The sequence below is a fragment of the Megachile rotundata genome, chromosome 4 (genome assembly GCF_050947335.1).
Source record: "Megachile rotundata isolate GNS110a chromosome 4, iyMegRotu1, whole genome shotgun sequence".
In the NCBI taxonomy this organism is placed as follows: domain Eukaryota; kingdom Metazoa; phylum Arthropoda; class Insecta; order Hymenoptera; family Megachilidae; genus Megachile; species Megachile rotundata.
In genome coordinates this window covers 4,183,005-4,198,704 of record NC_134986.1, presented here as the reverse complement: position 1 = coordinate 4,198,704, position 15,700 = coordinate 4,183,005, and the positions used below count along the sequence as shown (strand labels likewise).

The 15,700-nt window shown below is 30.6% G+C and overlaps 4 protein-coding genes across 7 annotated transcripts in view; 2 read left to right on the top strand and 2 right to left on the bottom strand.

The window, feature by feature from the left end:
• Positions 1-1,904, bottom strand: part of LOC143264299 (uncharacterized) — a 90,226-nt gene extending 88,322 nt beyond the window's left edge. Inside the window, exons 1-2 of the mRNA XM_076530804.1 lie at positions 1,786-1,904; positions 804-1,208 (exon numbers count right to left, since the gene is read on the bottom strand). Coding sequence (XP_076386919.1) covers positions 804-830 — 27 coding nt within the window. The 5' untranslated portion in view covers positions 831-1,208; positions 1,786-1,904. The remainder of the gene's footprint in view (positions 1-803; positions 1,209-1,785) is intronic.
• Positions 1,905-2,081: 177 nt separating this feature from the next.
• Sas-6 (Spindle assembly abnormal 6) lies at positions 2,082-6,318 on the top strand. 2 transcript variants are annotated; one of them, XM_012294445.2, is made up of 5 exons: positions 2,082-2,176; positions 2,249-2,486; positions 2,650-3,176; positions 3,238-3,986; positions 4,081-6,318. In XM_012294445.2, the coding sequence occupies exons 2-5, from the start codon at positions 2,301-2,303 to the stop codon at positions 4,626-4,628; spliced, it is 2,010 nt and encodes a 669-aa protein (XP_012149835.1). In that variant the 5' UTR covers positions 2,082-2,176; positions 2,249-2,300; the 3' UTR covers positions 4,629-6,318. The 2 variants fall into 2 exon arrangements, with proteins under 2 accessions (XP_012149835.1, XP_003707193.1); XM_003707145.3 differs by having other exon boundaries at positions 2,116-2,486.
• A 261-nt stretch (positions 6,319-6,579) lies between these two features.
• Plekhm1 (Pleckstrin homology and RUN domain containing M1) lies at positions 6,580-9,659 on the bottom strand. Its single transcript, XM_003707181.3, has 3 exons — positions 7,601-9,659; positions 6,844-7,479; positions 6,580-6,767 (listed from the first exon to the last, which is right to left on the bottom strand). The coding sequence occupies exons 1-3, from the start codon at positions 8,963-8,965 to the stop codon at positions 6,600-6,602; spliced, it is 2,169 nt and encodes a 722-aa protein (XP_003707229.2). The 5' UTR covers positions 8,966-9,659; the 3' UTR covers positions 6,580-6,599.
• Positions 9,660-13,949: 4,290 nt separating this feature from the next.
• The window catches only part of LOC100874978 (serine/threonine-protein kinase PLK1), a 33,196-nt gene continuing 31,445 nt past the window's right edge, over positions 13,950-15,700 (top strand). Inside the window, exon 1 of one of the 3 annotated variants that reach the window (XM_076531230.1) lies at positions 13,950-15,438. In XM_076531230.1, the coding sequence (XP_076387345.1) occupies positions 14,683-15,438 (756 nt within the window). In that variant the 5' untranslated portion in view covers positions 13,950-14,682. The remainder of the gene's footprint in view (positions 15,439-15,700) is intronic. The other 2 variants (XM_003707180.3, XM_012294447.2) reach the window with 2 other exon arrangements.

Genomic DNA, 15,700 nt, shown 5'->3' with positions numbered 1-15,700 from the left:
TACACTGAACTCTTTACCCACAGTGCAAGGAACAACTACATACGTAAGAAAGTAGTAGTTAATATTATATGACAATGAAACAGGTATCCCTTTTATCAAACTAGTTTGAATTACATAGGCGTTTATATAAATATGATTCTCAATTTCCTAAAGATAATGGCAAGCATTTTATACATATTAGATATGATTCTGCTACATATATTTAAACAGCTTAGTAGAATTATAGATTTCTTTAGATTAATTATAAAGATTATTCAATACGAGTCATACATTGTATATTAAAAATTTTTAAATTTACAAGTTTCCAAGTTCAATAGCCATAAATTGCCAACTCTTACATTATTAAATTTTCGAATTTCTAGCTTCCTTGATTTCTTTGTTTCTCAAATTTTCAAATGCTCAAATTCTAAATTGTCAAATTTCCAAATTCCTAAATCCTCAAATTTCTATACCTGAAAATTTGAAAATGGCGCCAATTGGCAATATGCCGCCAAATGTGCTTGTACTGTTAATACAATTAAACAGAAAAATTTTTAAATAAAAGAATATTTTAACAATTGTTGATATGAAAGATTTTAAAATTTGCTTATGAAGTTCGGATGAAGCTACTAGGGTGCAGCACGTAACAGAGATAATTAAAGAACAAAAATGAACGAAAGGAGCGCTGCAGGCAAAACCGGTGGACGTCGTCTTTACGTAGAGATTTTTACAAAAAAATTAAATTTTTATTTTTTTGAAGTATGTTACAAGAATAATTATTTCAATGTTATACAATGTATGAAGGGCAAAAAACACAGGCTTACCTGCTTGTTGTTATATGTAGACTGCATTATCAGATTCAAACTGCAACTGCCATACCCCCAACCTCTAACCGACAGCGAGCGGGATCGCGGTTCCAAATTTCACGAGAACATAACTTGTCGCTTCATAATAATTGTACACTTACTTTCTCAACACTGTCACCACACACATTTTTCCTTTGAAAATAAAAACAATAATCTCTGAAACACTTTATCGACGACATATTCAAGAACGAAATTGTCAATCGCGAAACGACCGCATGGCATGGCGACCGCGGTTACAACTCAACACGTACGGTATTTTAAATGATACGTCACATCCTCGATCTTGAATCTTATTGGTCGGTTTCAGAAGAAACGACCAATCAGATTTGAGCTTCTCTAACTACGCGGGAAAGTAAACTTCTCCTGGAACATATTGAAGAGACCACATATGATGCTTTTCTAGATAAATGTAGAAAAAGATGACGTTAATATTGTATCATTATAATTAAATCATTTGAATTATACATAAAAAGGCTGAAAAGAAATTTCAACTGACTGTACTAATAAGCGTACAAATATATAACGACGCCATTATTTTACTACGTATATGTATATCGAGATTTTAAACAAAATTTTGTGATTGCATTTATGACAGGAATAATGTATCGGATAAATTATTAATCGATTACAACTTTTTTGTTTAAATTATAAAAATTAATTAAAATATAAATGAAACATGAAAGTTAATAAAAATCTTAAACAAACATAGTTTTGTAATATTATTTATATTATATTATATAAATAAATAAATAAATAAATAAATTTAATTGACTTAGTTAAATAATATTTCTGTAGATTAGAAAATTAGATATAGTAAAATAAAGATGATATTTATTCATGAACGTTTTTAGGATATTAATAAACGATATTAATGTTTAATATCAAGATAGTCAAATTTTATAGTATAGTGCTTAACTGCAATAAAACAGATGTACTTTACCTGCTAATATATCGTAGTAGTTATTAATACCTGTATTGTACATTAAATTGATATCGAACAAGAATTAAAAAATATTTTTCTAGAATTGTTTGATTATTGTTACATTTACACTCCACACTGATATTTTTAGTAGTAGATGGCGTGTTATAAGTTTACTTTATACTTTTACATATAACAAATGTAAATTAAATAACATCTTTAATATGAAACATAATTAAATTAAATATATTATATACACTAGATTATTATAAATGAATCAAATAAACAAATAAATTAATGATTCTTTTAAGCAATAAATTACTTATGAAAAATGTTTAACGCCAAGATGGCAGCACTTGAAACATGCGTGCCTTGACTGGGCATGTAAACTATAGAATTTGAAAGTTTTGATGTATACTTTTTTATAATTTATGAAAAATTGACAAATGAAACGAAAATTGAAACGCTATATCTATTATTTTAGATCAGCCAATGAGTCAATATTAACAGATGACTGCTAAACGTGCAACCAAACGATGAATTATTTAAATAATTCAACAAGCGGAGTGACTGGTGATTCTGGTCTACAATTGAGCAATGTTGAAGTGTTATATTCAAAGGTGCAAAGAGTTTACATTAAACCACAGCATAAAGAAGAACGTCAACGTGAACTTAGAGTTAATGTAGAAATACATGCAGGTCTTAGCCCTGTATGTCGTAAGGTAACATTTTTATACTGCTTAGAATTAACCTCTGGTCTTTACTAACATGATCTTTTAATTTATTTTTCAGCATTTCTACTAATACAAAACTTTAAATCAATTTCTAAACACTTTTCGAAATTATTTTGACAATATAATAATATTATATATGTTTGTGTTACAGAGCTTATGTGTTCTATTGGCAGATGATGATGACCCCTGTTTCCTTTATTCATTATTCATCACAGAAGATGATTTTAAAGTTTTGAAATCTCAACAAGGATTATTGGTTGATTTTGATAACTTTGCAACACAATTAATATGTTTATTAGAACAATCCCAGATACTGCCATCAAACTTATCAAAAACCCCACCAAAGTTTTTATTATTATTAGCTGAAGAAAATGGAGAATGGATATTTAAACTAGTTGAAACAAATAATTTTAAGCATTTATGTCATTTGAGTTTAAGTATATCACCTGCAAGTGATTCTGATTTAAAAACTCATATGGCCATGAAAATCAAACAATTAAAAGAAAACATTCAACAACAGAATAGAGATGCACTCACATTGGAAACAAGATTGAATGAATTATCAAATAAAGTAGAAACTAAAACAAGGGAATTAGAACAATTAGAACAAAAATATATCACAGAAAAGAATCAAATACAAATATCTTCATCTGAACAAATTAGTTTAGAGAAAGACAGGTATCTAAAACTATATTTGGGCTTAAAATTCTATACTTAAAATATCATTAATATGTTACAGGTTTGCAAAAGCTCGATTAGAGTGGCAATGTCTAAATGAAAAAGAGAAAATTGAAACAGAACGTAGACACACAGAAACTGTAAAACAACTTCACACTGAACTCGCAGAATTACGCACACAAAATTTAACATATAAAGATAAATTATCTCTTCTTGAAGCAACAAATATAGAGCAGATTAAACAATTACAAAATCTTGAAAAAGAACTTAATGTTGCTCAGAGAGATCTGAATTCACTGAAGAAACAAAATTCTAAGCTGGACACGGATTATCATGAAAAAGATAAAGCAGTAAACAGTTTAAAAACAAAAGTTGCTGTACTTGAGCAAGAACTAAAAGATAAAGCTATACTTATTAGTAAACATACAGAAATGTTAAAAACGGCGAAGGAACAAAAACAACATCTTGAAGATTTGTTAGCTGAAAAAGATGGCCAATTGCAACGTAAACAAAATTCCTTGCGAAACTTAAGCGATGAACTAGTTAAGGCTAATGAAATACTAACAAAATTGCAAAATGAGCTTGCTTCAACTAAATCTAAATTGAAATTAAGAACTAGTATAGCTCTTGAACAAGAAAGATTGCTGGATACTAAACAAAAGGAAGTTGGTCAACTAGAAAGTAAAATGGAAAGCTTAATGAAGGAAACAAAAGATGCAAAAGCTGAAGTAGAAAACTTGAAGGAACAGATTAAAATTCAACAGAATCAATTGGAAGAGAAAGAAAAGATAATAAAAAATAATGATAATGGTAAAAAATTAAGTTTACTTTATGTTATAATTATTTAGTTCATTAGCAATTGCAAGTTTTGTTTCTATGTACAATGTTATATTATATTTTTCAGTAATTAGTTGGTTAAATCGGCGATTAGCAGACAATCAGTCTCCATTACAAAGTGTTACTACAGCAGCAGTAACTGTACCTTCTTCAATTCAATTAACGTTACCTAGAACAAATAAGTTAATTACCACTAAGTATGAAACACGTACACCAGTGCCTAGTACAGTGCAACCAAATACATTTTCTGGATTGCCATTAAGAAATCCAGTTATACAAAATCCAAACATTAATCAAACTACACGCATGACAGCAAGATCTATGGGTGTTGGTATTACAGATAGTACTATAGGCATATCAACATTTAACAAAAGTGGTCAAATCTCAAGTACTAGTACACCTTTGGAACGTATTAATTCTCTAAATAAATTACCTGGAAATGCTGCAGGTTCTTCCTCAATGCCTGCTATCGCAGAGAATAATAACCTACCTGTACCATCAAATGGTACAAAAACAAAAAGTACAAGTGCTACACTGCAGGGCGGATTAAGAAGGGGAGGTTTGTCTGACAAACCAATTTTGCCATCTGCATATTTTCCAAAAACTTTACACTGATCAAAGTGAGTAAAATTGCCAGTATATAATATACAAATATCAAAGTGGTAACATTGTTATAGAAAGACATTAGATGCAAATAATGTTTCAAGTTTCATGTTGAAATACAGTACAAACTATATACAGAGAATAATAATATTAGGGAGAATACTAGGTATTATAACTTAAAGATATCTTTATAAGTTTATGTGCATGTATTATATAAAAATAATGCATATACATAAGATTTTACATTTCAGTTTTAAGTATTATAAATACATAAGAGTTACATAAAAATTATATCGATTTGTACTTTTGCACGTAATTTGTACCTGTGTCGATTATATTAGTATTCATAAAAAAACTGGATATTGCAGAAAATCAAGAAAAAGGATTATGCATTAGTAATTACAAGCACATGACAGTTTGTCAGTATTGTATCAATTATAATGCTTTTACTATTTTAAACTCTGTAATATGTATTATAACTTAACTATTTTATAGCTCAAAAGAACAAAATGCTATGTAAGCATACTTAATATTTTTTCACAAGCTGAACGAATTAAAAGTAATTCGTAAATGTGAAGTTATAAAAATACATTTTATGTTTTAAATAAGTACCTGGTGAAATTTCAATTATAGAGATTAAAGACTATATAAATATTATACTTGTTATAAATCTTGTGAAACTTTTAATCTTTGGCTATAACGAATAAATAGTTAGGGTTGAGGAAATTAAAGTGCCTTATTAATACAAGTTAGACTAGAAAAGTTCATCTCACTTATTTTAAATTTATACTTAGCAAAATTCGTTAAATTGTGTTGTTTTTATAGAATTAATATATTTTTTAAATCTGAAATGTAACAAAAAACTACATGAACATTAGCAAATTATAATAAATATGACAAGTAGATAGTAATTTGTGTATGCGAATGTTGTATAAAGTGCATTTTACTTGACTAATACAACATATAATAGTTTTACTATAGAACTTCGATATCTATGATCGGTGTGCACGCATTCGCGTAATAAAGAGAGTTTCAAACTAGAAATTTATCTACCAGAAAAATATCGAAGTTCTACTGTACTTCTGGCATTTTTGTTTAATATTATTTAATAATGAAATCAAACTAATGCAAACAAATTTTGGATTAAAAATAATACACGATAAAATGTTGATTTCCCGAAAATATATCAAATTAGTGAAATGCAACAATTTAATTGTTCAAAGATCTCTACATTTTTTGTTTTATATTTTACTTACACGAATGAATTATATACATTTTTATTATACTCTTCTTATAGAAATATGGATTATTTCTAGTCTATGAGGTACTTGATGTTTCATATTTTTTTCAATAATACAATGATAAAGTTTCATTGGATATAGAATTTTATATATATTGGGTATATTAGTAACAATTATAATACAGATGTATTTTATTCATTATGCTGCTCAAACTTCAATAACAATAGCATTAACATTTTGAAACTGTGGACCAGTATATACAAATCTGATTATTTACATTTTAAATGTTAGGATATACATATACATGTAAACTGCGTGTCAATGGACTATAAAGTATAGTGAGTTACATTACATGAATATAACAGCAGTATTAAGTAGAATACATATAAAATAATTTGATAAATATATTTTACTACTTTTTGTACATAAAATTTTAATAAAATGTATATTACATAAACATACATATTTCTTATACACATTTTAAATCTTATCCCTATAAAAATTAGTATCAAATACAAAATTTAATTTGTTAGTTATTAAGTACATACGAATTAACCAGATAACCATATAAACTAGAAATAACAAGTATTTACATATTCATATCATTAGATAATATTTATATGACATAGATATAATGTATTCATAAATGTTAGAAAAATAAATTTGAATAAAAATATACATGTGTTACAAAAAGGAAATATTTAAATAATTTAAAGCAAAAGTATTTTATTAAATATTGTATTTATTCTTTTGTATCATTTGAAACTGTTGGTGCAGTATCCACTGATAATTCTGTACGTCCCACATCTAGGAGTGGAAGGTCCATTCTCTTGCGTCTACGTTCACATTTTGGGCAGGGTTTATTAGCATTTAAACATTCTGCATGAAACACAGCATTACATGCTCCGCACTAAAATTATTTAGCATTCAATAAATTATTGAAGTAATTTTTACATTATATGTATAGGAAAGTATTATAAACTTACTCTGTATGTAGATGCCATATCAAAAGGGTAAATAACTTTTGGATTATTGCAAATTTCACATATAAAACCCTTTTGACTACAAAGCCAACAATTTACAACATGATTTCTTGCAAATTCTACTACTTTTTGCAATTGCTGTGCAAGAGTTCCATTAGGTATGTCAAGAAGGTCAGAAACAGAATACTGATGAACATGTTCATACAAGTAGTCTCTTGGTGTAACCTTCTTTTGCAGTGATTCAATTATAGGTTCACGACAAGTGAACAAATATGCTCTTAATAAATTTAATTGAATCCTTAATGATTGCAGTTGAGCCATAGTATCTACAGCCATATAAATTCGTGGATTTAAGAGTTTAAGGTCTAGCAGTATTGGACAATTGTGTAAATATGTAGCAGCTTTTTTGCTCACAGGATAAGATTTTAAATCCCAATTATGGATTACTCGTGATGGAATAATAAATTCATTTTGTGACATACATTTTGAACAATAATAACTACCAGAATACGAACAAACATGTGCTTTTGAAAAAGTCATGCCAACAGCTTGACCACATTCAAAGCAGCTATAATTTTGTACATCCAAACCTTTTTCTCTAGGAAGTTTTCCCAATTGGTCATCAAAATTTATTGTAACCTACAATTAAGTACAAAATTTATCATTATCTATATAATACATTATACAAATAAATTTGATTATATTTGTCAGAGTTAAAAACAACTATCTAACATAAGTTAATATTTCCCTTTAATTTTACCTTGTTTTCTGATTGAACTTTAGTTTCATCTTCAGTTGGCTGGCTTTTAGGATATTTCTTCAAAAATTCTTCAAGATTTGGTACAGATGTATTTCCTGCTGTATGATAACTTTGGATAATTGCATCATAAGTAGGTCCTTCGACTGGTGTCAGGGGTGCATCTGTTTTAGATTCATGAGATATTATAGACGAAGTTAAAGAAGATTCACAATCTTCATACGACGTAGACCATCCTAATCTTCCAATTAATGAATTTCCTACTGTAGTTGCAGCAACATCATGTAAGCTATTATGATTTTGCGTAATATTTTCAATTGGTGAATCTTCGTTGTTAGTAATTGTATTAATTTCTATATTATTCTTTGGACTACTGTTGCTTGAAATTTTATTGCTTATTTCCTCTTCTTCTTCTTTTTCTTCTTTTACCTCTTCTTCCTCTTCTTCTTCTTTTTCTATTTCTTTTTGTGTATGTTGTTCTTCTTCCTCCTTCAAAGGTGGAGTATTTCTTGAACTATTAGCCAAATGTTCTATACCAACATTGTTTGATTTTTTGTTAGCTAATATGATTTTGAAAGCTTCATCTTCTGTTATATTACCCAAATTATTAAGGGCAGACTGCGACGAATTAAAGGAACCTAAACTACCTATCGAACTAGCTACTTCAACCTCATCTACATTTTCACCATCTGTTATTTCAGTTGTTATTGTTTTTGCAATATCTACTGCACTAAATACTGGACAAGATTTCATTGGTGGTGACCATATACCCGCTAACAAAAGAGGAGTATTTGACCAGAAGTTTAAAAGGCCACTGTTACATGCAAGTTCAAAGTGAATATAATCCAAATTTTCAATTAATCGCTGCGCAACTTCTACGAGATCTGTATCTCTAATAAATGCAGAGCGATTATAATATGGCTTCAAAGCTCCATTATCCTTTCTTATAGAACAAAGGTAGCTAGCTAAAAGACCTTCATTTAATGCCAACCGTATCCAAGCTCTGCAATATCCAACTTCGGTGGTAAGTTGACTCAATGATTGAATCTGGTCTATGATCTGTCGATGAGAAAATACTAACAGTGGGCCCCAAAAACTTGGTTGTGGTACAGCATCAAAATCTGGACCACTTAAAACTTCTGTTACTCGATTCAAAAGGCTATCTTTTAAACCATGTAGGAAAACAGCCTCCAACACAGAGCATAGGGTCATACTCTCGTCGCAATTGGTAACTACACCATTTTCTTCCACTCCTGGTGCAGCTTGCATTTCCATCACACTGGTGTTTAACTGCTTTTGCAACGAATCTTTGACTAATATATTTCTTTTGTTCGTCATAGAATTGACTGTTTTCAAAAACGAATTCATCTTTTTCTATTTGATGTCCAACAAGAACTGTAGTTGCGTTACTGTTGCTTCTCCTTTCAAGCATTTTCGCACTGATAATGAGAAGGAGTTACCTAAATTTTACAAGGTAACTCGATGCGATCATTAACCGTGGTAATGACACGTAGTAGATATTACTACGTTTACACAATTCAAACATTACGCTGATACTGACAAAGAAACAAGGAAGTACCGCTGAAAGGAATGTGAATCATAGATAAGAAAGGCACGCGAACTTCGAACCAATAATGATGCATGTCAACGTTCTTTCTCGTCGAATATATAAGTAGGTTACATCACACAAAAACAAATCATTATAAATAAAGTAATATATTTGTATTCAAATTTTGATACTTCTTGGCACAAACCAGTTTCAGAAGACTCTGTTTTTTTACTTTTTATGACACAAGCACGATCATGTGGTGATTAATACGGTGTTTCCGAAATTATGCGTCGAACATGAATCAACAGTATTTCTGTCACTTGGATTTTTCCCTTAACATTAGTACAGATCACAATGATAGATTGCGCTACGATATTTATCAACATAATGACTCTTGAAGTGTGGGTTGGACCTATTAAATATTCAAATATAGAACACAAATGTCATTTGAAGAAAATCGAAAACTGTTTTTAGATTTGGATCGAAATATTAATTGCAATAAAATACAATTAATTATTTCGATGTAAATGCGTAGTAAAACTAATTTAAACTTGATTTACTTCGATAATGAGCTAACACTCGTACTGTCTGTCAGTTCATTAGAAAATCTATTTTTTTAACAACGTCAGTATTTTATTACACGTCACAACGTGTGGTGTATAACCTTAACTATTATATTTTTTATGTTTATTCAGAGATAATTGTTAAAAATTAAAATTATTTATTTTCAGTAAAATATTGATATCACAAATTTAAATTGACGTTTTATTTTCAATTGTATTAAAGAACTACACATATAATTGAGAAAACATTCGTAAAGCATTCGTAAAGCATTCATAAAGTATTCGTAGAACATTCGTAGAGCATTCATAGAGTATTCACAGAGCATTTGAAGAACATTGCGAGAATGTATAGAGGGCCTAGGGTGCCTAGAAAATCTAAGGAAAGCCTAGAGCAGTGTTTCTCAACCTTTTTGGAATTATGGCGTGGTAAATTCGACTTTATAAAATGACCACAACAGAATTTAATCGTAACTTCCTACTTTATTTCAAAGTTTATGTGTTAAAATTACATAATTTAAACAAAAGTTAGTTTTTTCAATTCGCAAGGATTTTTATACATACGCAAATAATTTATGGGAAAAGTAAACTGTTGATGAAATTTAATGTTAGCAAAATACGCTTCCATTAAGTAATAATATTATGTTTAGAAATCTGTTTTAAGATTATTAGAATGAACCTAAGTCGAGATTTCAATTTGACCCGCTGAATTTGTAGATTCATACAATTGTACGCCAATGTTTATTTTAATGTGTAAGAGAAACATACTATATTATAATTATAATAAAACAAATACTGTAATACTAGAATATAATTTTAGCGATTGATATACTGCTAATATTTCAAGTTCTCGTGATTAATATGTGTTGTCAACAATACATATTACATTTGTATTTGTATTTGTATGTGTACTCCCTCTATTATATTTTAGAGAAAATTAAAATTTTAAACATAACATTTATCCAATTAAGTACTGTTTTTAACATTCAGTAAACTGATAGTAAATTAGAATTTAATATCGGGTAGTATTTATACCATATACAAAAGTTCAAAATTCGTAAAAATAACTTGTATTTGTTATTAGTTATAATTAAACTATGAATAATGTATTAGTCTTAGTTATTTCAATAACAGGTATTAGATCATGTATCCGAAAGTTCAAGATTCGTAAAAAGCTTTTAATTTCTTAACCCCACTTTTTCCAGAGACCTCTGAAATTTCGACCAAGCATTAAATGCCTGTGCAGTGCGTGAAACACATGACAATTGTTACTTTAGATTCTATAAGCAAGTCTTTCCTTGCTTTACCGTTCCTATATTTAGATATGCACTTAGCGCATCTCAAATGTTGGAACAGGTATACCGTGTGTGAATGACCGAATACGCATGATGGGACGGTGCGTGTTCTTCGTTTGACGGCGGTGAAGTTCTGGTATGAGAGAGAAGAAAGAAAGAGATGCTACGACAGAAACGAATAAGTGGAAAGAAGCAAGCAGATCGAACACGAGACAACGAAGCAAATAGTAGAATCAGGGCCGTACCACTGTTATGAACAATCTAACCTTTCAAGGGGCCCTCGGACGATCAATATTTATTGACAACTTGCACTTCCTTTATACGTTCGTTCATTATTCATTACCTCTATAATTAATTTCCGTACTTAACCAACTAAAACTAGTTGCATTAAATACCTGACATTACAGATACAAAGTATTGCACAAATAATAGACAAATTATTTGATGAAACTTTCGATGGAGAACAGTCAAAATGTTAATAAGGCATTGTTTAATATTTATTATGTATATGTTGAGAAAGCGTCGGGAAATATTTGAAGAAATTGAAAAGTATCTTATAATTCAGGTATTCATGAGAATCCCTATGTATTTCTAATTAAAACAACTTCCTTTCCACGAGTAAAAGAACAGAGAACTGACTCTCGTATTTCCTTTTTACACGACATTAGGAACAATGTGCTTTCTCACGATTTACCAGCGTACAAAAGGCTTTGTGTCGTTTTGTATTTATCAAGATACACGATCGAACGAATAAATCATATAAAAATTCATTTTGTCTTCTTGGCTCAGGTGTTATATACAATTATATATTTTTATTAAAAAGTTCAATTAAACTTATACTGTTCTCATTAATAATATTTTGATTTTATTTACTGAGGATCATTTTACACTTTTTAGTATAAAGTACTACTATACTAAATATAATACTATTCCAATGGTCTTCAATATTTACTTAAATACACACTAACAAAACTGAAATTAACACTATAGTACATGTTTACAGTTCAAGAAAGAATATATTTTTTTCTGGATATTTACAAAATATTTTATTTAATTTTATACGTTAATTTAATTTTAATTCAAGCTATTTTTTGAATATTCATTTTTCAAATTGTTATACTGTATATTGCACAAAGCACTTACCATTTAATTGTCTCCCCTAAATGCTATTAAGTATTGTTAATTGAGAACCACTGTTCTAAACTATAGTATGCTATTCTACTATGTTACTATGTTGTACCATAAACTTCCACAAACTGTAGATTGCACATATCACGAGAGAAGTTGAAGTTACCACAGAAAGGAGAGAATAATAGTTGTGGTTGTTGCGCCTCTTTTTATTACAAGAATTAGCAGAAGAGGGAATTAGGGTTGCCAACTTCTTTTCAGGAAAATATCAATAGCATTTTACTTCCAAATATGATAAAAAATATAGTGTACTATAATTAAATATAATGCTTATCAGAGAAAAGTGGTGCAAAATAATTTTAATTGCAGGTAATTTAAGATTTTTTATTGCATACTTTTGATGTATTTTGTATCATTAATCAATTTATTGTCTTCGTCAAAAATATCAGAAGTTTCTATTTCTTTTTCCTCGTCATTTCATATTTATTACAGAAAAAATACTTTGTGTATTAGTTGAAGTATTAGGAATAAAGAGGTAACATGAAATTATTTTGTAGAAATTTCGATCAAACAAGTCATAAATAAAGATTATTGATGTATCAGAAATATATTTAGTATTTAAATATGCTATATACTTTTCTAATAATATGTAGTACATTTATAGAGCTTATTAAAGTATAATATAACATAGTTACAATGCATAGCAGGATAAGCTGTAGTACATTAGACTAAAATATAGTTACTAATCTACCTGTTATAGTACAGTTGGCAACCCTAGAAGGAATTTTCTTTCTCTTCAACCCCCATCCGGTTATTTTCTTTTCACCCTTAGTGGTATCCGAGTGAGAGAGCAGCACTGTAGGACTATTTCTGTCCTTCAGTGTTGACTTCAAGCAATAAACATACAGGGTGTCCCAACCACAATGGTGTTAGAGATAGACAAATTTCGTAAAAGAAGTATTGAATGTGATGAAAAAAACCTATTTTCTAATAACCTTAATTTTTTTGTAAATGCAACGATGTACTTACAAGAAGTGAAAAAAGTGACTTACGAAAACTACTGACTGTATCTTACGTAGATTAATTCTTTGAAACACTTTCCATAAAAAACTATTGAAGTGTAATATCTTCAACAATAGTGTAATATAAAAAAATGTAATAGTTTCTGAAAAATTTCAGTTTTAAAAACGTAATATTTTACAAATTATCATTTTTTTGATACAGTACTTTAATACTTTTTAACACAGAATTTTTCGAAGAATCGATCCACATCGGAAACAATATGCAGTTCTATTTAAAGAGTTTTTGCACTTTTTATGTGCATTCTTGCATTCATAAAAATAATAAAGACGCAGGAAGATAGACTTCCTGATATCATTAAATTCTTGATTATAACTTATTCTTTTTCTAACGATTTTCAAGGTATAGTCCAGTCTTATAAAACACCCTGTACACTATCAATATTTCTGGGTTCTCATATTTATTGATAATATTGCATTATTAATATATAACGTTGCTATTAGAGGTACGAACGTCCTTAATTTATTTAAGCATCCAATTCAGGAGTTAAGACTGAGAATTTAAGAGATTAGGATTTTAAGAGATTGGAAATTTAGAAGATTGAGAATTTAAGAGATTGGAAATTTAGAAGATTGGGAATTTGGGAGTTTGGAAATTTAGAAACTTGAAAACTTGGGAGATCCAGAACTTAGAGATAATTTTAAAGGTAAAAGTTTGAAAATTTAAAATTTTAAAAATTCAGAAACCTAGAATTTGCAAATTTAGAATTTCTAGGAAATTTGTGAATTCAGAAAGTCGAGATCAATATTAATTAACATTACCAAAATAATGACAATAAAAACGTACAGTCTATAAATCAATGTTGAGAATATCTGTTAACGTTAAGTACATTCACCCCTGTTTGAACCGGGATTATAGCCATCGTACGTTCGTAACAATGTCATAACATTGTTTACAAACACGCCAACAATTTCAAAATCAAACTCAATAATGCAATACGATATGCGCATGCGCGTGTATAAAAAATTCCGAAACATTAGCATTGGGTGTAAGAAAAATGTCAAGGCGACTAGATTTTATTGACGGCACTGAGGGTTCAGGTGGCGGTAGTGGTGGGGGAACTAGAGACCGAGGGTGTCGGTCGACGAGTTGGTGCGCGCGGAACAGTGACGGTTCGACTGGTGAAATGGTCGGGGTGATAGTGTCGCTGTTTCATCGACGATACGAAAGCGCGTGCATTATGTCTTAACAGCATCATTGCATCACAACAATTTTTTCTCTACTACCAATACTCGTTCTACTACCACCAATTTTATTCGTTCTCTGTCTAATTCGTCTTTAATGCTGCGACGCCGTTATCGAACGACCTCACTGTGCACATGTGTCATGGATGTCAAAGGAATAGACGTCTGTTGAATGTCAAATCCGTAACATGACATCTCGAGAAACCATAACGGAAAAACCGTATTACGCTGAATAATCGATTTTTAGAAATAAAGTGCAAAGAATTTGGTCGCGAGATCGCCGTTGGAGATGCTACCTTCGAACACGCTCGAGGTGGAAGTCGGGAGTTCGTCGCCTCCGAGAGAATACGAAACGACCAATAACAGCTTCCTCTTGGAGACGATGCCCGGTGACTTGCATACCGAAACAGCGGCTTGCCGTCTGATGGACACTGGCGTGGTTGCTCGTTGTCACGAGGAAAACAACGAAACGAACAGAGGCATCCCCGAAGCCGAGTGTATGAAAAAGATGGTCGAATCAGCTGTTGGTAACGGCAGGCCTGTCAACGATCGACCGCACCAGAGTTTTTCCAAGAGTTCCGCATCTCTGCAAAGTTTAATTCGTAGAAGGAGTCGAAAACACGGCGCGTCGTTGCCGTTGGACGTTGAGGTGTCTTCGTACTCGTCGCATCCTGGCTGCCATCTCGACGCGGCCAAGAATGGTGCACCTTACAGAAAAGACGAAGAAACTTGTACAGCCACGCGTACGTCTACACTCATTTACTCATCCTCCGCCCAACTGTCCAGAGGAGACAATGTCCAGGATGTCTCCTCGTCGACGAACAACGTCGCGACGCTCACCACGACCAGCAACACGAGTAACGTGACCTCCTCGGCCAGTGGAAGTCGATTCGGTAATACGGCATCCTCGTTGATAAGAACGACCAGTGTGATCACGGCTGGACCGTCCACGACTTCCTGGAACAATTCTACGGAAGAAGAATTAGATTACGTCGTTGATCCAGTTCAAGGGAACGCTTACTACAAAGGACAACTACTGGGGAAGGTAAGCGAAAAGTAAACGCTTGTTGCTTTGTTCCCGCTCTTTTTTGAATTTTACCCATTGTGATTGTAACTGGAAAATTCACATTTTATATTGGCGAAAGGAAGGCAAGTTCAAATATTAATATTATGTATTAATGACAGATATTAATATTAAGTATTAGCATGAAATGTTAATATCAAGTACTGACAAATACTAGTATTAAATAGTAATGGCGGGTATAATATAATCAATATTTAACCTTATATACGGACAGATTTAGAAT